The 25,813-nt window shown below is 39.9% G+C and overlaps 2 protein-coding genes across 2 annotated transcripts; one reads left to right on the top strand and one right to left on the bottom strand.

Moving 5' to 3' along the window:
• Nucleotides 1-1,441: 1,441 nt before the first annotated feature.
• LOC120434356 lies at nt 1,442-4,815 on the top strand. The gene is made up of 3 exons (XM_039602293.1): nt 1,442-1,538; nt 1,649-1,757; nt 3,432-4,815. Exon 3 carries the CDS (start codon nt 3,598-3,600, stop codon nt 4,813-4,815), a length of 1,218 nt encoding a protein of 405 aa, XP_039458227.1. The 5' UTR covers nt 1,442-1,538; nt 1,649-1,757; nt 3,432-3,597.
• An 8,951-nt stretch (nt 4,816-13,766) lies between these two features.
• Nucleotides 13,767-15,086, bottom strand: LOC120438240 (zinc finger protein 431-like; the record flags this gene model as incomplete). The annotated part of the gene is made up of 2 exons (XM_039608682.1): nt 15,065-15,086; nt 13,767-14,639 (listed from the first exon to the last, which is right to left on the bottom strand). Coding segments are annotated over exons 1-2 (891 nt in total), but the record flags the coding sequence as incomplete, so codon positions are not given.
• Between the last annotated feature and the right edge of the window lie 10,727 nt (nt 15,087-25,813).

Here is a 25,813-nt window from a genome sequence, read left to right as displayed (position 1 = left end):
TAAAAGACTGACCAATTTAAAGTGGAAAAAAATATGAATATATAAAGTTTTTATAGCACTTTTTGGGGAGTGTCCATTTTTGGTCCCTAGGGCCTTTAAAGGGTGCATTTTTCTAGGGCCTACCAAGGTTAAACAGTAACAGCTTTACTCCAATATAAGCTAACGTTTACGCCGTAACTTTAAGCTAGCACCATTAAGATGGTAAAACGCGTAATAATATCTACAAATGCATCTTAAAGCTGTTATATTAGCACTCAGTGTATTACTAACATAACCACATTAACATTATTGACACTTGCTGACTTTTAATAGTCATTCTATAAATGCTGTCTGCTAATAACGCCTGATGGACTGATAACATCCGAAGCGGGTGAATAAAGTTGCTAGCTGTATCATTACCCAGCATACATCTCTCCCTCCATAAATGCAATAAACGATACAAAAGTAATAACCTATAATTAATTTATCTGCTGTATCTGTTGTTTCTCAGGTAGTTGTTTACATTGTATAATTTATTGTGTTCAGTACACGTCACCACAATGTGATTTTGGAAATGTATAAATATAAGGACAACAGGCTCTTCCGTGGCAATCTCTTGTCGTCAATAAACGACGTTTAGGGAGCTCTATAGTGTTCAATAAGAGGACCCTGCACGTCAATTCTCGACGCGGGGGGTACCCAGCGCGCCGATAAGTGAAGCAGAGGGAGTCTGACCATGCATTTGACGAGTTGGGAGTGAGAACACTAATATATCAATTATACTAGTTTGTATGATGAATCTTAATCAAAGGGCCATTTTAAAAACTGTTTAAAATGAAAGGAGCACAACATCAGGGCTAAAAGATTATATCCTCGTGAGTGTACTGTGTCTGACATTTGTTTTCTATGTCTTTGACTTATTTGAGCTACCCTCCTAAAGTCCTGATGAGCTCAACAGAGGAGATCCTGGCATTTCCACTGATATCTCATGTGCTTAATTGACCTGTTTTAGCTCCCAAAAGGCAGAAAGTCACAAAAATGTTGAACTGTAAGATGCTTTTTTTCCTAAAATTAATTATGAAGCCTTCCATTTAGCCCAGTCAGCTGGGCTAAATGGAAGGCTTGGTTAGGTCTTTGAGTCATTAAATTAAAAGATTGTCTGTTTTTAAAGGACGTTATGAAGGGGGCAGTCTTCTCTCTATTACAGTACTGCGGCATCATCTAAAACTAGCACATCTTGTAGCTGACGCTGAAATGTTCGTGTTAGTTGCCATGACAACACCAGTAGCGCATCTGAGATTGTTATGTTGTTTTCTGTTTGTTTTCTTTATTTGGTACTCGTGTTTGTGTACATTTGCAGTAGGAAAAAGATAATCTGTGAATCCAGTGATACATCTTTCTTATAAGAAATGTTTTTGTTAAAAATTATTGTGAAGTAGTCACTTCCTGTGAGTCGCGGGAACCGGAAGTTGTGCGTGGGAGAGACAAGACAGAGCGGTAACACGGCGGACTTTTTGGAATGTACAACTTGTCTACTGCTGGTTTACGAGGCGTACACGGTAAAAAACATTATGCTGTTAATTGTTAACACTTGTGCACTTTGTGAAAGGAAATAAGTGGCTGAGTTGTATGTCATATGTGCTATTGACATTATTTTACTTGTTTCTAGTTTTCACGGTGCTCCATGATTGTAAGAGGAATAAAAGAATTGTGTACATCAGTACGAAGCGTGGATTCATTCGACCCGAGTAGATACACGTGTTTGAAATTTTAATCAGGTGAAATCCTGTGAATATATTACTTCTTCCCTTTTTCAGTTTCCAGTAAATGTTTCCAGAATGACACCTGATCACTAAAAAACAGTTAATTTTAAAGTGTTCACTGAGTGGCAGCACAGAGAAATTGGAAAACCTTCCTTCACCAGTGCTCCTGCTGACATGTTTCCGTTTCCATCAGCTCAGTGGAGCAAAGATAAACCCCTAAATGAGAGATGCCTTCCTTATTTTAGTCAGAAATATAAAATATGTTTGTTTTTATCATATTCATCAAGGCTTATGGGTTTTCTCTCTCTACATTACGTGTCATAGGTTCACAGAATAAAACATCATGATTTATGAGCTCTTAACATGTTTAACTTTGAAAAAGCTCCAAATTATAAGTTAAAGTTCACACTTTCATAAATTCAGCTTAAATCAATGTATTCGGTTGCTGATACTATTTTCTTTTATTTTGGTGGACTGTAGATCTCAGCACTTTATTAAATGAATAAATTACATGAATACATAAACCTCATTAAGCACCAAATTGTGTAGTGTGTATTGTGTATGTGTTTGGACGTATTTTTCCTGAGTGGCTCTTGTGCATGTATTTTTTGCTTTCTCTCTGTGGTTTAGGTTTGGTTGAGCAGACAAGGCTCCATCTTTGGGTGAAGCTGCTATCATCTGCTCTTTGGTCTATGCACTTGTTGCTCATTCATTAACCACCCCACAAGGACGCAGCTTGTGCATAAAGTCTGCATATCCAGTGCAGTAATCAGGCTCCTCAATGCATGTGTTTATATACTTTTTTCCAATGACGTCTCTCTGGCTTTCCAATGTTCTCTGTGTGGCTGAGGAGCTCTGTCCCAAGCCATGGATCTACTTACCTGCCAAAGCCAAGCTTTAAATTACAAGATCTCTCCTCTGAAACATTGTCTACCTCTACCTCTGCCAACTGCCTACCCTGCTTCCTATGACCTCCAGCACCCACTGAGAGTGAAACTGTTCCCACTACCATCAAAAAAAGCTAATTTCTTTTTAAGAGTTTATAAATGTACATTTCCTTTACACCCTGGGAGATCATATAATATGAAACACGCACACACACACGCGCACACACACAGACCAGGTAACAAACACTACAGGACCAGTTTGACCAGAAGATTGGAAGACACACATGCCTCTTTTCCACCCACACAGAGCTGCTGAGTATCCAGATCACTCACATACTTCAAAAGCCTTAAGAAGAGATAGAAGAGATTATTATCCAGCATTAGTATCTGAATCTGGAATAATTTCTATGGAAACTAAACTTTCAGCTTAATTTAAACCTTAAATGTAATCTCAGGTAGTCAGGTTTAAACTCAGGTTCAGTTATTCACTGAAAATCCCGACAGACTCAGACATTTAGAACAAACTAAGACCATACTTTGCTGTTAGTCAGCCTCTGCATGTTTACCTCTGCAGGTGAGTTTTACCTGTCAGGAGCTAAATGCTATTTCAATCACAGATCAAGATAAAGAAACACGCAGAATTATTTAATATTGATTCTGTTTATCTGTGCACGTTTATTGCTTGTGCATGTATGTAGAAGAGTGTAATAAGGCTCAGTGGTGTATGATCTTCACTCTAGCTGTTGAAGAAGTGAATAAAATGACCTTTAACCTCTCTGCTCTGTGTTGTTTCCTCTTTCAGATCACAAAATCATCACCGCTGTGTCTGGACAGGACGTCACTCTGACATGTCGAGCTCAAGCCCACATCGTCATAGTTGTAGAGTGGAGCAGAACTGTCCTGGAAAATGAAGAACTTGTCCTTTTATATCAGCATGGACGACTTGTTCCACATTATGGATAGAAAAAATGTTTGCTTCGGTGAACCAAAAATTACTATTCATCTGTGGTGATTTTAATATTGATTTGCTAAACCCAACAAGGTTAAAAGCCATTGATGACTTTACTGACACGATGTACAGCTTATCACTATATCCAACAATAACAAAGCCAAGCAGAATAACATCACATAGCGCCACTATTATTGACAACATTTTTACTAATGTCATGGATTTCCAAATTAATAGTGGCCTGCTTGTCTGTGATATAACTGACCACTTACCAGTTTTTACTTTGTGTGACTGTGATTTTAAAAAAATAGATACCAAGATTACGATAGCAAAACGAACAATAAATGAAGAAGCAATTCATGCCTTCAATTTCGATTTAGCACAACAAGATTGGAGTTCGGTGTATGAAGAGTCAGATGTGGACAAGGCTTATGACAATTTCCTAGATATTTTCACTATGTTGTACAATAAACATTGTCCTGTAAACGAACACAGGACAAAGAAAAAAAAGATAAAAAGTCCTTGGCTCACAAAAGGAATAATCAATGCTTGCAAAAAGAAAAACAATCTGTATAAACAGTTCATCAAAGTAAAAACAAAAGAAGTGGAACAAAGATATAAAGCATACAGAAATAAATTGACTGATATTATAAGAACAAGTAAACAACTTTATTATAGAAGAAGATTATATGAAAATAAAAACAATATAAAAGGAACTTGGGATGTGTTAAATAACTTAATTAAACAAGGATCTTCTGGAACATCATATCCTGAATATTTCATTGATGCAAATGATGAAAATCATAACATGAGTAACATTGTTGATGGGTTCAATAAATTTTTTGTAAATGTTGGCCCTGAACTAGCAGCGGACATCCCGTGTCAAAAAAATGAAAATATCAGTAATATAAAATCAAATCCTTTTTCACTGTTCCTCTCAGCTACTAATGAGCAAGAAGTAATAAATATCACATTAAAATGTAAAAGTAAGTCTTCAATGGATTATCACGACATAAATATGTCTGTAGTTAAACAGGTTATTCTGAATATTGCTAGTCTCTTAACATATGTCTGTAATTTATCATTTCAGTCCGGTTGTTTTCCAAAAAAAATGAAAATTGCGAAAGTAATATCACTATACAAAAGTAATGATAAACACAGTTTTACCAATTATAGGCCTATTTCTCTACTGCCTCAATTCTCAAAAATTTTAGAAAAACTTTTAATTCAAGATTAGAAAATTCCTTGAAAAACATCAAATAATAAATGTTGGTCAGTATGGTTTCAGAACGCAAAGAACTACTTCAATGGCGATAATTGAGGCAGTAGAAGAAATTACTAATGCACTGGATAAAAATAAATATGCAGTTGGTATTTTGTTGATCTCAAAAAGGCCTTCGACACAATCAATCACTCAATTTTATTGGATAAATTGGAAAGATATGGTATTCGAGGAAAGCTGGTAACTGGTTAAAAAGTTACCTAACGGGTCGGGAACAATATGTTAGCATAGGGCATTACCATTCAGAGAAACTTGGTATTACATGTGGTGTTCCCCAAGGGTCAGTGTTGGGACCAAAACTTTTCAATGTATACATAAATGATATTTTTGATGTTTCTCAAGTACTTAAACTCATACTGTTCGCAGATGATACCAACATATTTTTCAGTAGCGATGATTATACTGATCTTGTAATGATCGTAAACAGGGAGCTAAAATTAATAAAAAATGGATGGATATAAATAAATTATCATTAAATATAAATAAAACTAAAGCAATGTGTTTTGGTAATTTAAAATATAATATAGAATTACCAATCATTATAGAAGGTGTACGAATTGATAATGTGAGTGAAAACAAATTTTTGGGAGTTGTAATTGATAACAAAATTTCATGGAAACCCCACGTCAGACACATAAAACCAAAATTTCCAGAAGCCTCATGAGTTTTGAACAAAGTGAAACCATACCTTGATAAAGATGAGCTTCAGTACTCTGTACTGTACCCTGGTCCTTCCATATTTTACATATTGTGTGGAAGTGTGGGAAACACATATAAAAATACAACCAATCCATTAGTCACAGTACAGAAACGAGCACTGCGTATTATTCACAAGGCTGGTTATCTAGATCATACTCACAAACTCTTTCTTCAGGCAAACTTACTTAAATTCCAGGATCTGGTTAATTACAATACATCCATAATCTTATACAAAGCCTTTAATAAACTTCTACCTGCAAATTTACAAACTATATTTGAAATTCGAGAAAGGGCTTATAATGTGAGAGGCTTCGGAGAATTTAAATTACCCAGAACTCGAACAACCCGTAAAGGTTTTTGTGTGTCTGTATGTGGTGTGAAAATCTGGAACAGTCTGAGTTTACAACTGAAACAATGCAAAAATATTCATAGATTTAAATTCCTCTACAAACAGTTGGTCTGGTCACAGTATACTCAATGATGGTTTTGGTGTGCTCTGTAATGTCTGTTCTCTTACCATTGCTGGTATGGATTCCAAAAAAAAAAGTGTATGTATGTACATATATGTACATGTGTGTGTGTAGATGTGTGCTTGTTACTATGTAATTATTATTGCCTGTTACCTGTGGTAACGCAATTTATAATTAATATATTTTGTATTCAGTTTGCGAGCTGCCGTTGAGATGCCCGGGGCTGTTGATGTGTTGTTTGGTTTTGCAATGATGGGCGTAGCTGTGGGAAGCTATTGTTTTTTGTTGATGAGTGAGTATAGGGGTGGGATTTAATAAGTTTTCTTCGTCCCACTCCTTTTCAGGTAAATTTTGTTTTTTGTTTTTGTGCACTTTATGTTTAATATATGTATTTGTTGTGCCTGAAATGAACAAATAAAAAAAATAAAAATAAAAAAAATGACCAGCATCCATCTTTTGAGAACCGGGTGGATCTGATTTAGTGTTTTCATAAAAGCCTATTTCGTATGTGTATACTAGTGCTCAGAAGAACAGACATGTGGTTTAAAGCCTAGACAAAAAAATCCTCCTCATCAACACTTTTTTTGTTTGTTGGGGGTCGTTTGTTTTGGAATAAATGTTGTTCTTTTGATTTGACTTGCAGCAGGCCGTAGTTTATTCAACACAGTGGATGGTGCAGCAGAGATACCTGACTCAAAACAGGACACTCTTCCAGAGCCAGTCAGTGTCACCTCTCCTCTAGCTACAGGTAGATATGAGCAGCACTTAGATGTATTTTTTGATTTTGCTCTGACAAATATTAACATTTTAGAAATTCATTCTCCTGTTCCATTTTTGATCATTTCTATCACCTTTCCCAATGTGCCTGCATTTAATTACAGATCCTTGTCTCTGTGTCGCTCTGTGTACCTGGCCTAATAGCCAGGCAGTAGGAGAGTACGCTCTCCACTGAAGCACAGTAAAAGACCAGCAGCAGCTTCCGGTCTGGGTTATTCTTTCTCAGGACAAGGAGGAAATGCAGTTGCTGCTGGGCCTTCTTTACCAGCATGTTGGTGTTGTGGGCCCAGGTGAGATTGACAGAGATGTGGCTGCAGGACCCATGGACTGTTTGGGGACAGTTGATGAGGAAATATTTAAATCAGGATTAAGGTGGTCCAGTTTGATGGTAAAAATGGTCTGGGATTATGGTGTTGAACGCTGAGCTGTAGTCCACGAAGACCATCCTCATGTAGCTTTTCCTGTGAGGGCTATAGGTCTGTAGCCACGACCAGGGTGCTTGGAGGGGCTTGTTTTTTTGTTTTTTTTTTCCTGAGGGGGATGTAGGCAGGGATGAGGAGCAGAGAGATTCTGTGAGATTGTCCTAGGACATGGAAGGGTGTCAGTCTGTAGGCCTACTTGATATCTTCACATGGTTCAGTGTCCTTACCCCTCTGGTAGGACATGTAACATATTAGTGGAATTTGGGTAGTACAATTTTCACACAGGTCTTATTAAAGTCCCCAACAACGATATGGATACCCTGGTTGCTCTCTGCTGTGGTCGCACCTTTCCTTACAGGAATATTTGGTGTGATCCTGGTGGTGTAATGTCCAGCTTGGTAACTCCACCTAGGCATTGGGGATGTTTGGATGGAGCCAAGATTCAGTTACAATTCAGTTTCAGTAGATAACACTCCCAGACAAAACAGTTACAGTAAATTTCTGATCAACTATAAAAATACTTTTGATGATGTTCTTGTGTATTATGTTGTTTCTGTGTGCTGTAGTTTTAATAATAAGTTAAGCACTTTGTAATAGATTCTTGTCTAAAAAAAGTGCTATATTAATAAGTTTTAGTTACTTACTTACTTCACTCATCACCTACTTGACAGCTGACACCCTACATATGTTTCTTACCTTCAAGTCAGCCAGGAGGAACCAAATGGATGGATCTGTTGGAGGGATATGTTGGACTGATTGTCATAGTATTTTGTTTTGTTATTATTGTTGTTAATGCAAGTATTACAGTTGTTGGTTGTGCTATTTCACTTGCTTTTTGTAGAAAGCAGCAAGTCCTTTAACCCCTATTCCAGCTGCAAATCCACACATATAAGTGAATATAAGTGCACAGGGAACCAGGGTTGCTCGAGCCCAGGTCCCTGACAGTAAAATAAATGGTAAATGGCCTGTATTTATATAGCACTTTACTAGTCCCTATGGACCCCAAAGCTCTTTACATATCCACCCATTCACAGACTGGTGATGGCAAGCTACATTGTAACCACAGCCACCCTGGGGTGCACTGACAAAGGCGAGGCTGCTGGACACTGGCGCCACTGGGGGCACTGACCACCACTAGTAGGCAACAGGTGAAGTGTCTTGCCCAAGGACACAACGGCCCAGACTGTCCAAGCCGGGGCTCGAACCTGCAACCTTCCGATTACAAGGCGAACTCCCAACTCTTGAGCCACGTTTGCCCAGCATGCTGGACGCTGTGCCGTACATGGACATGCAGGACCCTCCATTGTGCTGACTTCCTGCTTGGGCAGAGCGGGTCCCTCCGGCGGCATTGCAGCTGCAGACGATTGACCAGATGATAATGGTGGTGTGGCAGCTTCCATGTAGACAACGGGGCTGGCGTACCAGGCTGTGAATTTACCGGCTGCCGGGGCTGGTGAGCAGCCTTGATTTGAGGGCGGAAGTGGAGTTAATTAAGAAATGTGTAGTACCCAAGGGGAAACCACACAGCCACTTTCCCACAACGTGATGAACCTCTTCCCCGGGCATCTCGAGATAAATAAAATAGCTGCGGCTGAATAAATATTTACATGTAAACCAAATGAATGTCCTTTTTTTTGTCTGTTTTGGTGATGTACCAAGATCTGAAAGTTTTTATTTATTTATTTTAATGAGAAACTGAAGTATAGCAGAAAGCTTTGTGAGCTTCTCCGGGTAATAACCTGGTAATAGGAATAATAAAAACAAAATTTTAAAGTGTCTTGATACATGCTCAATCATACAGTTAAATAAATCTCCAAAAGCTGATTCTGTTTATCTGGACGTAACGTTTTCAAGAGGCGAAGCAGCGCTACGGGAGGAAACTAGAGTCACAACTCCAACAGAGTGACTCTAGGAGCCTGTAGCGGGGATTGAGGACAATAACGGACTATAAAGCACCAACAACCGGTTTGACGAACGCGGACGTGACTCTAGCAGACGAGCTGAACACTTTCTATGCTCACTTCGAGGCTGCAGCTAAGGACTCCAACGATGCTAGCGCTAGCGGCGCTCACGGCTGCAGACAGGAAGATACTGCCAACACCGGAAATGTGCTCGTCATCTCTGAGCATGACGTGAGGAGAGCCTTCAAAAGAGTGAACACCAGGAAAGCAGCAGGACCAGACGGCATCCCAGGTCGTATCCTCAGAGACTGCGCATACCAGCTAGCACCTGTGTTCACTGAGATATTCAACATCTCTTTATCTCAGTCGGTGATCCCCACATGCTTCAAGGAGTCCATCACAACACTGGACATTATATTTCTTCATTCCATTTAATACCTGTAAAATGCTGCTGTTATTGTATATATATTTATATTTCTTCATACATTCTATATGTTTCTATACTGTGTATTGTGTATTTTGCTGTTCAGTTATTTTATTTTAAACTTTAATTCATATATATTTTATCTTATTCTTTCCCAGTTAAATTTACCCCTTTTAATTTTCATATTTATTTCCTATCTTATTCATAGCCTCTTTTTTTTTAGGTCACGAGCAGTTGTGTAAGCATTTCACTGCATATCGTACTGTGTATGACTGTGTATGTGACAAATAAAATTTGAATTTGAATTTGATTTGAATTTCAGTGGGAGAAACGTTTTGTCACTCATCCAAGTGACTTCTTCAGTCTCAGCTGACTGCAGGCTTCCCCAATCTTATAAACAGTACATTTGCATAACAACTGAAACCAGCCCAGTGAAGAAACAATGGCTGGGAGATCAGTTCCTTGATCATTAATATACAAATTCTCATGACCATTGATCAACAACCACTGACCAAAGCCCACTTATCAATGGCCATGAGTACCATTCACAGAGAGTTGAAAGCCATTCCCCAACTCTCTGTGAATCAATGACACAAGGATCCAGGCCCACACGGAGCATAGAAGGGCACTGTCTCTGCTTCCTGACTCTGCCACCTAACGGGCGGGGCTCGCGATGTGGCAGCGCGGGACATTCCTCTGGTTTCTCCCCTGTTTATGGTAAATGGTAATGTTTACATATAAATAACTGGCAGACCGCCTTAAACTCTCCCATTCACATTAACGTGGTTAACCATGGTAAGAATAAACAACATTTTCGGTATGAGCACCATTTACTGACCTGTAAAAGCAGGGGAAGAGCAGAGTAAGGAAGGCACGCTGCATCTCTGTTTTCCTCCAGAACGTGTCTGAGGAAGCAGCGAAAAGTGGGCTGCACCCCGAAACCCTGGAGCAACCACCAGTGTTCCGCCCTCAAGGCTTTCTAACATAATAAAACTCCCTTTTACAAGGATTTAGACTTTTTTAAAGAATTCGAATATATATACATGTAAATACATATAGTAATAAAAAATGTCCCATAATACAAATTTTTTGCACAAAATGATGTTAATGTGGCCATTCCCTCACAGGGGTACCAAAACAACATCATCCAAGTAGGAAACAGCAGCTACCGCTCCATGAGGTGCTGAAAAATGGCCGAGGCTTCAAATAAGCCAAACGGAAGTGTGACGAACTGGTACGAACCATACAGAGTGGAGAAGGCCATTTTTGTCTTTGGACTCTGCAGACAAGGGAATCTGCCAGTAAGCGTTGGTTAAATCCAGCATCATAAAAATGACAAGCAGTGCTTAACCAGTCCAGGTCAACCCAGGCATTGGACAAGCATCAAATCATGAGATCTTGTTCACTTTGTGATAATCATCACCAATGTTCCCTGTAAACTGCGCGTGTGCGCAATTGCGCACTGCTGGCACGGTCTGTGTGCAGAAAAAATTATCCTTGAAAATCATTTTAGAGTTTTTAATGAGCTGCAGGATCCTTGTTCAGTGTGGGTGGAGAACAGCCAAGTCGCCTCCTCTGATAAACCTCCACATGTACCACTGAAAACAGTTAAATTAGTTTGAATCAGGAATAATGGCTCAAACTACTTGTTCTGAGACCATTTCTTTATTTTTCACACCAAACTGTTTAATAAGATAAACTCTACACAGACTTCATCAAATATAACTAACACTTTAACATTATCGGGATTTCATAATACAAACTTCAAATCAACAAGAAAACAGCTGCAAACGTGTGGATCAAAATTCATTAAAAAACAACATGTGGACTTCAAGGACTAAATATACTAAAATGATAGGAGGAGCAAAAAATAGAGGTTTAACAGAATTTGAATTAAGTAAAAGTAATCACCTGTTATCTTTAAAATAGTCCTGATGCGTGCTGTTTTTAACATCTCTTTGCTGCCACTGTGAATAAGATTGTGTTCTTTGCCTAATTGAATAAAGGTTACACTGACTCACTGGTTCATCTTCTGGTACAAACTGGTGTTATATGGAAGTACAGCCCAAAACCAGTTTAGCTTGAGTTTCTTTTTTCTGAACATAAAGTCACAGAAGGTGTTTTTTCAAAGCTGGTGGACAGATTTAGTTCATTTTGGAGGTTTTAACAGCAACTGCTGTGAAATTATTTACAGTTTTGGGAGAAAATGATTTAAGAGAAGATTTTACAACAGCAAAAGATTAAATATGAATAAAGAATTGAAATTTAACTGAGGTAACACATTAAATGAATGCATTCAAAAAACTTAATTTTGGAAACACTAAGAAAGTTCAAATGAAAGAAATTGAAATATATATCCATATCTGCAATTCTGATACATTATTAGTTTGGTAAAAAAGACATTCCTATAACTTTAATAATACAGTAACAAGTACAACTACTAAACACTACTGTGTCCTAAGGAAACAAAGACTAAAATGTAACAGAGATAACATTTTAGAGAATTAAAATCCCTCAAAGGAAAAAACATAAACTTGATATGCATATCTATACATGCAGCTTCCTAAATGTAACATTCAGGATTATTCACTGCAGCTCCAGAAATCAGAGCTACCTCATCAGATCCAAGTGTGACATCAGCTGACACTCTTTACAGGAGATTCCATCTGAACTCTGTGGAGCCTGATCTCAAGGTTTTTAAGTCCGACCCTGAAACCAGAAGAGGATCTTTCTCTCTCTTCAGATCCATTGTTATCCAGTGATTTCAGTCCTGCATGATCAGGCTGATGTTTGCACAGAGCAGATAATGAAGTGAATGTTTTTGCACATTGGTAACAGTGAAACAGTTTATTTTACAGCGTGGAATCGTTTGTGTTCGGAGTATGAACTGACATTCCTGAAGCTCTTGTCACACTGGTCACAGATGAAGTTCACTTCCATGTGTGTACGTTCATGTTTGGTATGATGATCTGATTGTGAGAAGCGTTTTTGTCTGCACTTGTATGGTGTCTCTTCTGTGTAGTTTCCCTTGTGCTTTTTCTTTAAGCTCACGTGCAGTGGTGAAGGATGACCCATACTGGTCACAGATGTGCTTTTTGACCCCACTGTGGAAGAGGTCATGTATTTTTAATGTACTTGGTGTGTGGAAGCCTCTCCCACATTCTTTGCAGTAGTTCATTTTGTCTCCAGTGTGTCTACGTTGATGTGGTTTTAGGTCCCGTTGGTGATTGGAGGTTTTTCCACAAAGGTCAAAGAGAAACTCTTTCCCACCACCACAGTGACGACAGGGTTGAGAACTGGATCCATGTGCTTTGCTCCACTTCTAAACAAAGACAGTGTAAGTCAGGGAATTCCTTCAACGTTTTTATCCTGAATGTCGCCTGAAATAAAGAGCATCTCTGCGAACGCCAATTACATTTTACTGTTTACATTACAACACTCACTTACTGAGCGAAAATGACTAATTTTTCCAAACAGTTCATTCAGTATAACTCCATAAGTTTACTGATCAGACTTGTTCCAAACAATCAGGTTAAAATTACAAGATAAAAAAATCAATGCATACCTCACAGTAACTGCACTTGTAGAGTTACTTTCTGGTGTGGATCTGTTGGTGTTTTTTCAGCTGATTTGGAGCTTTAAAAGTCTTCTCACACAGGGCACATTTATAAGGTCTCTCCTCAGTGTGGCTAAACATGTGTTGCTGTAACTGTGCATCTGTTGCAAACAGTTTCCCACACTGATCACAGCAGGAAACATCAATTCCAGTGTGAAATCGTAGGTGAATATTTCGGTACTGTTTGTCGCTGAAACTTTTTCCACAGAAGTCGCAGCTGTACGCCTTAATTCCAGAGTGGGTAACTAGATGCCTCTGTAAGCTGCTATTTTGAGCAAAAGTCTTACCACACAAGTCACAGCTCTCTGCTTCAACTCCACTGTGCATGATATGGTGTAATTTTAAGCCTTTATGATGGGTAAAAGACTTTCCACACAAGTCACAGCTGTATGCTTTAACTCCACTGTGGATGAGTTGGTGTGTTTTTAAGGTTTGAGCCAGGGTAAAAGACTTTCCACACAAGTTACAGCTGTACGCTTTAACTCCACTGTGGAAGAGTTGGTGTCTTTTTAAGTGTCCAGCCTGGGTAAAAGACTTTCCACACAACTCACAGCTGTAAGGTTTAAATCCACTGTGGATGAGTTGGTGTGTTTTTAAGTTTCCAGCCTCGGTAAAAGACTTTCCACACAAGTCACAGCTGTAAGGTTTAAATCCACTGTGGAAGAGTTGGTGTCTTTTTAATTCTCCAGCCTGGGTAAAAGACTTTCCACACAAGTCACAGCTGTGTGCTTTAACTCCACTGTGGATGAGTTGGTGTGTTTTTAAGTGTCCAGCCTGGGTAAAATCCTTCCCACAGTCATCACAGCTGTAAGGTTTAAATCCACTGTGGATGAGTTGGTGTTTGTTTAAGGATCCAGCCTCGGTAAAAGACTTTCCACACAAGTCACAGCTATGCGGTTTAACTCCATTGTGGATGAGTTGGTGTATTTTTAAGCTTCCAGCCCGGGTGAAAGACTTTCCACACAAGTCACAGCTATACGATTTAACTCCACTGTGGATGAGTTGGTGTCTTTTTAAGCTTCCAACCTCAGTAAAAGATTTTCCACACAAGTCACAGCTGAATGCTTTAACTCCACTGTGGATGAGTTGGTGTGTTTTTAAGCTTCCAGCCAGGGTAAAAGACTTCCCACACTCATCACAGCTGTAAGGCTTAACTCCACTGTGGATGAGTTGGTGATTTTTTAAGTATCCAGCCTGGGTAAAATCCTTCCCACACTCATGACAGCTGTAAGGTTTAACTCCACTGTGGATGACTTTGTGTCTTTTTAGGTTGTGAGCAAGGGTAAAACACTTCCCACACTCGTCACAGCTGTAAGGTTTAACTCCACTGTGGATGAGTTGGTGACGTTTTAAGTGTCCAGACTGGGTAAAATCCTTCCCACACTCATCACAGCTGTAGGTTTTCTCTCCCTTTCTTCTGTGAGGTTTGTCGGCCTCCTGAGAGCGCTGACTTCTCGCTCCATGTTGGTCCTGCAGTGACAGAGATACAAACAGAGGCAGTGAGTGAAATGCAGTCGTGGAACAAACTGAAACTCCCTCCATCAGTGGAATCAAACATGTCAACAAACACATTGTAGGTGTGTTACCACCACCTTCTGGTGACAGTATCACATTACAATGATGTGGTACAATGAGAGTTGTAATGAAATTACATTATTAAAAAAAAAAAATAAAAAAAAAAATTGCAAGTTCAACTGATGATAATGTTGTTTCCATGTGTGCTTATAAAATATGATCTTTGTATTTTCTTCTAACTTTAGTGGTTTTTGGCTGTGACTGTAGATTCTGTATATATGCAGAATGGAAAAGATAAAGCTGCTGTTAACATGTTTTTAAAAAACCAACCAGCTGAACACACAGTTTCAATAACCATGTAACTGTGATACTTTTCTCACCTTTTGTGTTGAAGTCATTGTTTCCTCTGTAGTAGCTGAGCTGAAAATTGTTCCTCTGCTGCTCCAACAGACTCCTGTTACTCAGCTGGGACACACACACACACACACACACACACACACACACACACACACACACACATATATATATAATTTGGTCGCAAATGCGACCAAATTTTTCCGTGGTGCGACTAAAAAAAAAAAACATTTGGTCGCACCTGTTTGGGTAACAAAAAAAATCTCTGTAACTCTCCATGTGGTCAACAACAGACACACATTATGCCCCTATCGTGGACTAAACCAATCAGAGATAGTCAGGGGCGGGACCTCTCTGATTGGCCGTGGTCCAGTGGAAAGTGCAGGTAGAAGAGAGAGGTGAGTAGCTTTAATAAGGCGATATCAATTCATTAACGGATTCCACACAAAGACGTAAACACAGAGCGACCCGACGCATCAGAATCAGCTTTGTCTTTCTCGGCTTTCTCACCGGACGGCCCGCAGACGGACACGCTGTCGGAGCTTAGCGATTCTGATGCGTCGGGTCGCGCTGTGTTTCCGTCTTTTGCGCTGATTCTGAGCTGCAGGTTTTTCTCTCCAACCAAAATTTGCCGAGCCAAAAAGAAGCAGCAAACTGCGCTTCACATTTGATCAATGTCGTCATGAATTCCTCTGACTTTTGCTGTTTTGCTTCCACCACGATAAAATTACACTTCCTACACAGCTCCCTGTGTGTACTTCAAGAACAGTTTCCCGTCTCAAATCTCTGTTTTCTGGATTATTCATTCGCTTATTACCCACCAGTCTACCGTTGTTTACAGCGCTGTCTTTTTCTTTTTTCATGTAAATGACGTCCGACAAGAAAGCCTAATTTCTGCTGTTCAATACTGAAGAAATTTAAACTTTTTAAAATTATGCAAAACTGCAGAATATTTTTAAGGTTATCTGCTATAAAAAGCCAGACCAGGAAAATCTCCTTCATGTTTTTCTGTGTTTTATTCTCAGTTACTTTTACACAAAGGCATCTGCTGTGATGTTCACAATTCTGATGAAGTCTCACAAGTGTCAGTACTGATAAATGATCAGAATTATAATATTTCTGACTGTCTGAGGCTAAACTGAATCGAATCAGGACTTTGAGAACCGGAATCAAATGGATTATAGAAATCAGTGATGATACCCAGCCCTAGTGAGCAGCCTAGGCCCGACAGAAGTGGATGTAGCTGTGGGTAATAAGAAAAGATGAAAAGAACTATTGATAACTTTTGTGTTAAGTTAAGGACTCATCCGTCTGAAATTCATAGCCAGCTCTGACATGGTGCCATCAATCTTTGAATGCTGAAAAAGCAGCAGTGTATCCAGAAAATACACTTTATGCTGCAATAAATGCACTGCCCAAGTGTCCCCTCTCCCCACTGCCTTTCAGCAGCATGCAACAGCAAACAGGTCGTCAGAGGAGCCAAGATGATGATTAAGTTTAACATTTTCTACAATATTGACAAAGCACTTTAAGCACAAGATTGTTAGTTAATAATTTAGAAATGAATATTGTCTGTATGGACTTCCCCCCAAAGAAGGTGCACATGTAAAACTGCGGTGTTAAGCTTAAGCGGTTGAAAAATTTGAGTGCGTCTAACTTTTGTGCCGGTACGCCTAAATTTTTAAGTTAGGCGCATCGGTGCGCCCATGTCAAAAGTTAGTCTAGAGCTATATATATATATATATATATATATATATATATATATATATATTTAAATATATCACATTGTCCAGGAAAAGGCCACAATAGCCAGCTATGAGGTCGCCCAACTCATCGCAAAACATGGCAAGCCTTTTTCAGATGGAGACCTCATAAAACACTGCATCGTTAAAGTCACCGAAATAATGTACCCGGAAGCAGTGCAGGACTTCAACAACGTCAGCATGTCCAGAAATACAGTTGTGTTACGCATTGAAGACTCATCAGTAGGGCTGTTCGATATAACGATATATATCGGATGACGATATAAAAACGTCTATCGTTTAATTTTACGCTATCGTTTGTTTCGTGGTGTCGCAAAATAAACTGTTTACGGCAATATTTTTTCATCGTTTTGATGGTCACTGTAGTGGCTATATTAATTTCTTAAAGTTCTTTCTTTCTCTTATATTTAATATAACCACACTAAGGACGGACAAGCGCCTGTTTTTATGCGTTGTGGTTAGCAACAACGACGGTAACAACATCGCGTGTCCGCTTGTTTACATGAACCTTTCACAATAAAGCTCAAGATCCTGTTGAGACTTTTCAAAATAAACTGAATCACGTGAAAGAGCAGATTATTTACGGATGAGAAGTATTAAAATGTTAAAAAATAAACCTTAGACTCAAACGTTAGAACAGGCCTTACACAGCACGCCGTGTAATAAATACTCACAAAGAAAACGACGGCCATTACAACTTATGTCTAAAAATGTATAGTTTCATGCATCGGTTAAAACACGCAGCTGGAAACACTTCCCGCAAGACGAGCTGCCCAAGATTCACAGAATTTACAGAAAATGTTAAATTTTTGTGATTTATATCGTTATCGGGAGGATAGAATTCTTATATCGGGATATGAGATTTTGGTCATATCGCACAGCCCTACTCATCAGCCAACATTAAACTGCAACTGTCTGATAAAGCTGTGCTTTTGATTTTTAGAGCACTGATGCCACAGACGCTGCACAGCTGCTAATCAGGCGTCTTTATTTGCCCTGGAAAAAAATAAAATACGGATGCATCTGGAGATCATCCTATGAAGTCCTATTCTAAAGGCTGACTGCCCTCACCCACGCTCCTACCTGTGGCTTCATGTCCTGAGGGTGGGGGTTGGCTGTTCTTCTGCGCTGCACCCCATCCTTTTGTTCATATTCCAAGACTATTTTTCTGAATGTATTCTTTCCCCCTATGTACACATATATACAGGAAGTGCAGAATTATTAGGCAAATGAGTATTTTGTCCACATCATCCTCTTCATGCATGTTGTCTTACTCCAAGCTGTATAGGCTCGAAAGCCTACTACCAATTAAGCATATTAGGTGATGTGCATCTCTGTAATGAGAAGGGGTGTGGTCTAATGACATCAACACCCTATATCAGGTGTGCATAATTATTAGGCAACTCCCTTTCCTTTGGCAAAATGGGTCAAAAGGAGGACCTGACAGGCTCAGAAAAGTCAAAAATAGTGAGATATCTTGCAGAGGGATGCAGCAGTCTTAAAATTGCAAAGCTTCTGAAGCGTGATCATCGAACAATCAAGCGTTTCATTCAAAATAGTCAACAAGGTCGCAAGAAGCGTGTGGAAAAACCAAGGCGCAAAATAACTGCCCATGAACTGAGAAAAGTCAAGCGTGCAGCTGCCAAGATGCCACTTGCCACCAGTTTGGCCATATTTCAGAGCTGCAACATCACTGGAGTGCCCAAAAGCACAAGGTGTGCAATACTCAGAGACACGGCCAAGGTAAGAAAGGCTGAAAGACGACCACCACTGAACAAGACACACAAGCTGAAACGTCAAGACTGGGCCAAGAAATATCTCAAGACTGATTTTTCTAAGGTTTTATGGACTGATGAAATGAGAGTGAGTCTTGATGGGCCAGATGGATGGGCCCGTGGCTGGATTGGTAAAGGGCAGAGAGCTCCAGTCCCACTCGAGACGCCAGCAAGGTGGAGGTGGAGTACTGGTTTGGGCTGGTATCATCAAAGATGAGCTTGTGGGGCCTTTTCGGGTTGAGGATGGAGTCAAGCTCAACTCCCAGTCCTACTGCCAGTTTCTGGAAGACACCTTCTTCAAGCAGTGGTACAGGAAGAAGTCTGCATCCTTCAAGAAAAACATGATTTTCATGCAGGACAATGCTCCATCACACGCGTCCAAGTACTCCACAGCGTGGCTGGCAAGAAAGGGTATAAAAGAAGAAAAACTAATGACATGGCCTCCTTGTTCACCTGATCTGAACCCCATTGAGAACCTGTGGTCCATCATCAAATGTGAGATTTACAAGGAGGGAAAACAGTACACCTCTCTGAACAGTGTCTGGGAGGCTGTGGTTGCTGCTGCACGCAATGTTGATGGTGAACAGATCAAAACACTGACAGAATCCATGGATGGTAGGCTTTTGAGTGTCCTTGCAAAGAAAGGTGGCTATATTGGTCGCTGATTTGTTTTTGTTTTGTTTTTGAATGTCAGAAATGTATATTTGTGAATGTGGAGATGTTATATTGGTTTCACTGGTAAAATAAATCATTGAAATGGGTATATATTTGTTTTTGTTAAGTTGCCTAATAATTATGCACAGTAATAGTCACCTGCACACACAGATATCCCCTAAATTAGCTAAAACTAAAACAAACTAAAAACTACTTCCAAAAACATTCAGCTTTGATATTAATGAGTTTTTTGGGTTCATTGAGAACATGGTTGTTGTTCAATAATGAAATTATTCCTCAAAAATACAACTTGCCTAATAATTCTGCACTCCCTGTATGTATGTATATATACACACACACACGCACGCACGCACGCACGCACACACGCACGCTAATGATTAGTTGGTGTTTTTCTGCAAACAGTCTCTCACTCTGTCAACGTGTTCACAATAAACTGTGAACACACTTCTCCGATTTCACGGATTTTTGATGGTAGCGACCTTTTGGAGACTTATACTTCCAGGTGAAGAATCAGCCGTCTTTATTTGCGCTGGAAGAAAATAAAATACAGATGCATCTGGAGATCATCCTATGAAGTCATATTCTAAAGGCTGATTGCCCTCCCCCACGCTTGTACCTGTGGCTTCCTGTCCTGGGGGTTGGCTCTTCTCCTGCCCTGCACCCTTTGTTCATATTCAAAGACTATTTTTCTCTTTGTATTCTTACCCCCTAGTAACCGCCGTATTATAATGCTGCAGGCAATCACAAACTCTACAGTCTGTCTAACTCCAGTGTATACCAAGCAATCTATTATTCTCAACAGAGCTAAACTCAACATAAACTGAACCCACATTAAAGTTAGCTCGGTGCTTACCTTTAGATGAGCCCACAAACCGAGAGACACTCCGTGATGAAGCTGGAAGTCTTAAGAAACAGATCAGGGAGCAGAGACCCACGTGGTTCACGCTGATCTCAGCTACGATCCAGGAGACAAAGGGTGTGCAGATCGATGCAGATATCGATCCAAACGTTGGTAGTGGTATATGTTCCTGTAAGTTCACTACTTTACTCCCGTTTCATGAAAAAGCAGCTCTCTCTGCTCGGCTCCTCTCCTGCACACACACTTTCTCCGCCCCCTTTTCCTGGCTCTGCTGCGATTTGTTACTGTGCAGTCACGTGACTCAGCTGCACAACGTAACCACGTGGGGTGTCATTTCAAAATTAGTGCCTAACTCCTTTTCCTAAACTCTTTTCCTTGGCCTCGATGAAATCGTGGGAAGGAGATTTGCTAAGGACTCAGGGAAAGAGAGGAGCGGTGCTGAGAATTGGAACAGCCTTAGGCTGTATCCCAATTCAGGTTCTGCAGCCTTAAAGTGCGCAGCCTTAACGGTCCACAAGGGCCGCGTACTCAAAGACCGCTAAGGCCGGAAGTGCGAGGCTTGTGAAATGGGACGGTCTAACCTCCGTCGCGCTGCCCAGGTTGCCTAGCAACCATGGTACTAACCGCTGGAAACGTTTCATACAGCTGTGTTTGACAGAAATGAAGGAGAACATATTTTGTTCATTTGTTTGTTTGTTTCTACACGAGCTTTGTGTGATTTAATAAGTATCTGAGTCTGAGACCACAGGACTGTAAAAACAGTCATTTAAGATTAGCTAGTAAATAACAATTAGCTAATGTCGTTCATGAGACTAAAGTCAGTGTAAATATGATATGGCCAATATTATAGTTATTATATTAATCATTATTAGTTATTACAGCAGTGAGTTTGAAGTCTCAAATGAAATCACTTTTATTGTCACATCACATGTGCAGGTACACTGGTACAGCACATGTGAGTGAACTCTGGGTCAAATACTGAGCTTCAGTAAAGATTCAAGTTGCAGTTATTTATATTTCCCATCACCTTAAATCTTCACTCAAAGACAAGTTTCTTTGACAGTGTATATATAGGTGTATTATATATAAGAGACAAATATTGTTCCTTCAGTATGTTGGCATTACTAAATTTGGCTCAATGCTTACATGTATGTGTAAAAAGAAAATGTACGAGCTGTGAAAACTGTTTCTGATAGAATGAAGAGTAGACTGATATATGAAATATTCCTTTATTGGGTGAGAAAATCAGACCATGTCATAACTGCTTTAAGTCATACAGAATAGATATCAGAGCCTTAAACAGGCTGACTTCTGCTAAATGGGTCAAACTGGGCAGAAAGTCTACAAACACATAACATCCTTATAGAATATGATGTAACACTATAGATCAACTTACCTCAGAATATATAAAGCATATAAACAATTACAGCAACATGATGCAACAAACACAGCAGTACTACTAATCCAAAATACTCAAAGCTTCATAGAACTGAAACAAACATTTATTTTAGCTCCATTCTGCTGCTGATACATACTTTATGTTTCTGAATATTAAACTTGTTTCTGCCTTTCATAGTGTGTAACTTGAAGGCCCTGAGTACTTTCTTCCACACTGAAAACACTGGAATGATAAGATTGAAACACGGGGGCCCCGCAGGGATGTGTGCTGAGCCCCCTCCTCTTCACTCTGCTGACCCATGACTGCACTCCATTATACAGCTCCAACCTCTTCATCAAGTTTGCGGACGACACAACGGTGGTGGGTCTCATTAGCAACAGGGATGAGACCAACTACAGAAGTGAGGTGAGACGCCTGGCCACGTGGTGTGTTGACAACAATCTTTCTCTGAATGTGGAGAAGACGAAGGAGATTGTTGTGGACTTCAGGAGAATGCACACCCAACATGCTCCTCTGACCATTGACGGAGCGTCTGTGGAGAGAGTGAGCAGCACCAAGTTCTTGGGTGTGCACATCACAGAGGATCTCTCCTGGACGTACAACACCACAGCACTGGCCAAGAAATCACAGCAGCGTCTCTTCTTTCTCCGCAAACTAAGAAGAGCAGGAGCACCAGCCCCCATCATGTACACTTTCTACAGAGGCACCATCGAGAGCATCCTGTCAAGCTGCATCACTGTGTGGTTTGGAGCCTGCAATGCGTCCTGTCATAGAACCCTCCAACGCATAGTGAGAGCTGCAGAGAGGATCATTGGTGTCTCTCCCTCCTCCAGGACATTTACAGCACCCGTCTCACTAAAAAAGCCCTTTGCATAGCGGCTGATCCCACGCACCCAATGCAAAGCTTCTTCAAGCTGCTGCCGTCAGGGAGGAGACTGCGGAGTCTCCAGGCCAGGACCAGCAGACTGAAGGACAGCTTCATCCATCAGGCTGTCAGGAAGCTTAACTCCCTCCCGATTCTGCCCCTCTCCCTCTCTCCTCCACGGTCTCACTGAACTCTGTCACACACACACACACACACACACTCTCTGACTCACTCACTGGCCTGCACCAGTTATTAGTCACTTTGTGGAGCATTGGACTGCCATTACCTCATAAGACTTTGTTGTTACACTATTTCCTACCGTACATTACTAAATCTCCATTTGCACTATTTGCCTATTTGCACTACTTTGCCTGGTTTACACTCAATGTCATTTACCCTTACTTGAATATTGTATATTGTATATTGTATAGCTTTTTTGTTATACGTAAAATTGTATTGTATTTATTTAAATTTTTACTTTTTAATTATTTTACTTGCATTTTTTAATCACTCTCTTATATTTAAATGTTCATTTGTTATTTCATCTAGGGTTTGAGAGTAACGAAATTTCTATTCTCTGTATGTCCTGTACATGTGGCAGAATTGACAAATAAAGCTGACTTTGACTTTGACTTTGATTGTTTGAACATTACCTAATAAGACTGATTCAGGACAGACAATTAGTTATTCTAAACTTTTCTAGCAGTCCAAGTGTAACTTATAAATACATGTTCATACTTTTATTCCACAATCAGAGAGAAAGAAACAGAGAGAGAGTGCAGGACAGACAGACAGGTGACAGTCTCAGGTGTATACACTGCTACAAAACAGCACAAGAGAAGGAGGATTTAGTGTTTGTGTTATTACGAGTGCTAAACAAGAAGAGTTCCAGATGGTCCAGTGGACACATGTGTGACTCCTGTGATTAAAGCATCTTTCTTTCAGCTTAACGAGTGAACCGTCAGCTCGTTCAAACACACGTTAAAGTCCGTTTGGCTCGACACCACCGAACAGAGGCAGCAATATAACATAGCTAACATTAACAGTGCAGTGAATCCTGCTTGTGCCGTCATATTCAGGACTGCAAACCGAGCAGCATCACTGACTTTCAGCTTGTTGTGTTTGTGGATGACTGAGTTTAATTATCCATAAAATCATCACATTCTCTGTAATATTAAAGTAAACTATTGTGCCTCGTATATTTTAAAGACTTTAAAACCAAGTTAGTACAAACATCCCTAGTGTCACATAACTTTGCCGACATATGGCCAACAGTAATGTTTTAATGTTCTTTGCTACTAAACATTTGCACATAAGCAGTGTTGGGTAAGTTACTTAAAAAAGTAATTAATTACTAATTACTTTGTCAATATTGTATTTAAAATACTTATCCAATTACTGTGTCAGAAAAGTAACTTAGTTACTACATAAGTATTTAACTAAATACTTCTTAAAATCCATATAAACCTTGAGTGGACAAACAATAGAAATTTAACCCTTTAAATGATAAATAAATTTTTTTTAAAGACCGACACTCTACAGTACGCAGCGGTAGCATCTCTTCCACAATGTAGCCTGCAATCATTATTTTAAGCTCATCTTCAGACGCTTTCACTGCTGCTGAAGTAAAATCACGTTTTGCTGCTTAGCAGGAGTTGCCGCGGTGTTATCCATGGATGATGAACAGGAATCACTCAGAAGTGTTAGTCTATGCTCTGTGTCAGGCGCTTCAGTAGATTACTCGCACTATTAACAGCAGCCGATAGTTTTTTCTTCCCAGCACATAGCTTACATATTGCTTTAATGTTCTTGTCTGCTTGTTTCAGAAAAGTGACGGGAATATGTCCATGTCATAAAACAGCCACTCGCTTCAGCCGAGTCCGACATCTTCCGCTGTAGAATACGACTATGCAGCAAACTGGCGCAAAATGACGTGCAGCTGCACTACAGCGATGTTAAAGCGGCAGAGTTTACTTCTACGTTTAGAAGATAAATTGTTGATATTAAATAATGATATTCAGCAAGTTTAATTATTTTACAATGTAATACAATTACATTGTAAGTAACTGTAATTAAAATACCTAAAAATGAACAGTAATCAGTTACTCTACTTTTTCAGTGGAAAAGTAATTTAATTACAGTAATGCGTTACTTAGTAACACGTTACAACCAACACTGCACATAAGTTACATAAGATTCTGTACTTTTAAAAGTTCACTCTTCGGCCGCTCCGCTTCCTCTGTTTGTTTCGGCAAAATTATCCACACCCACCGCCGCGCTATAAATTGTGGGATATGTTGGGCCATGAAGTCTACAGCACCACATCCTTCAAATTCAGGGAAATAAAGGCCGCATTTCGAGCAGCCTTTGAATTGGGACAGCCTTCGCCGTATCGCTGTGATGTAATCGGCCTTAAAATGCGGCCTTTAAGGCTGCAGACCCTGAATTGGAACAGCCTTACACTCGTCTCTCTGTAACGATGTGCCACCGGATGTCCGCCTGTTGAAACTACATTGTGCAGAAGATGGACTACAAAACAAACATCTTACTTTGTCACAATGTGTTTTAAGCCTGTTGTACAAACGAGAACAGCCTGTTAAAAAGTTCCCTTCATTACAACATTTGAATGTTAAAGAAGAAGGACCCTAAATGTACATTTGGGGTCAGATTTACTAACATGTGCAGCAGCTCAAAGACGTCTTTTCAAGTTAAAAAGCTGCTGGATTTACTGAAGAGACTCAGTGTCAGTTTGTGACTCAAAGATATGACATATTTATTTGTAAGAGTTTCACTTTCAGGAGAAGAAGATTTAAATGAGTGACACAAATGTAAATTACAAAGTCAAGACAACGGACCTCTGTATGATAAGGAATGTCGGCAAACCCTTAATCTATTTCCCACATAATAGACTGAAATTAAAGGTGATTTAAACTTTTAGCTCAGATAAAATGTACGGTTTGCGTTACGGTGATCATTACATGCTCCATTTTTAAGACTTTACCACACAGCATTTTCTGGTGTATGATGCAGTGATATGCTGTTGTCACGGTCTGTGTCGGCAGACCGTGGGGAGGTGGGGAAACAGGACCCAAACGCCGGACTCTTCAGTGCAAACAGTGTTTTATTTACAAGGTGGTGAAGTAAGCAAAAATAAATGCCCTAGTGTCCCAGACTCCCGTGTCGTGTCTTCTTCCCAAGAAGCCCCAGTGCAGTGCTCTCTGCTCCAGTGTCTCTGCACTCCCGTGCTCACTGCTCTCTCTCGTTCCACATTCCTCCTGAGGGAAAACAATAGTGGCAGCCATTAACACACTGAAGCTGGCCAGCTGTGCAATGTCCATCATGTCTGTACTTTCCTCCACAGCAAGAGAGTGTGCAATAAGGTTTTTGCTTCTTTCACACAACTGCGTTCTTAAATCAGTGGCCATCTCACAAACCCGAT

This window comes from Oreochromis aureus, linkage group 3 (genome assembly GCF_013358895.1).
Source record: "Oreochromis aureus strain Israel breed Guangdong linkage group 3, ZZ_aureus, whole genome shotgun sequence".
In the NCBI taxonomy this organism is placed as follows: domain Eukaryota; kingdom Metazoa; phylum Chordata; class Actinopteri; order Cichliformes; family Cichlidae; genus Oreochromis; species Oreochromis aureus.
Note: the sequence above shows the minus strand (reverse complement) of the source record. Positions and strands in the feature narration are given on the sequence as shown.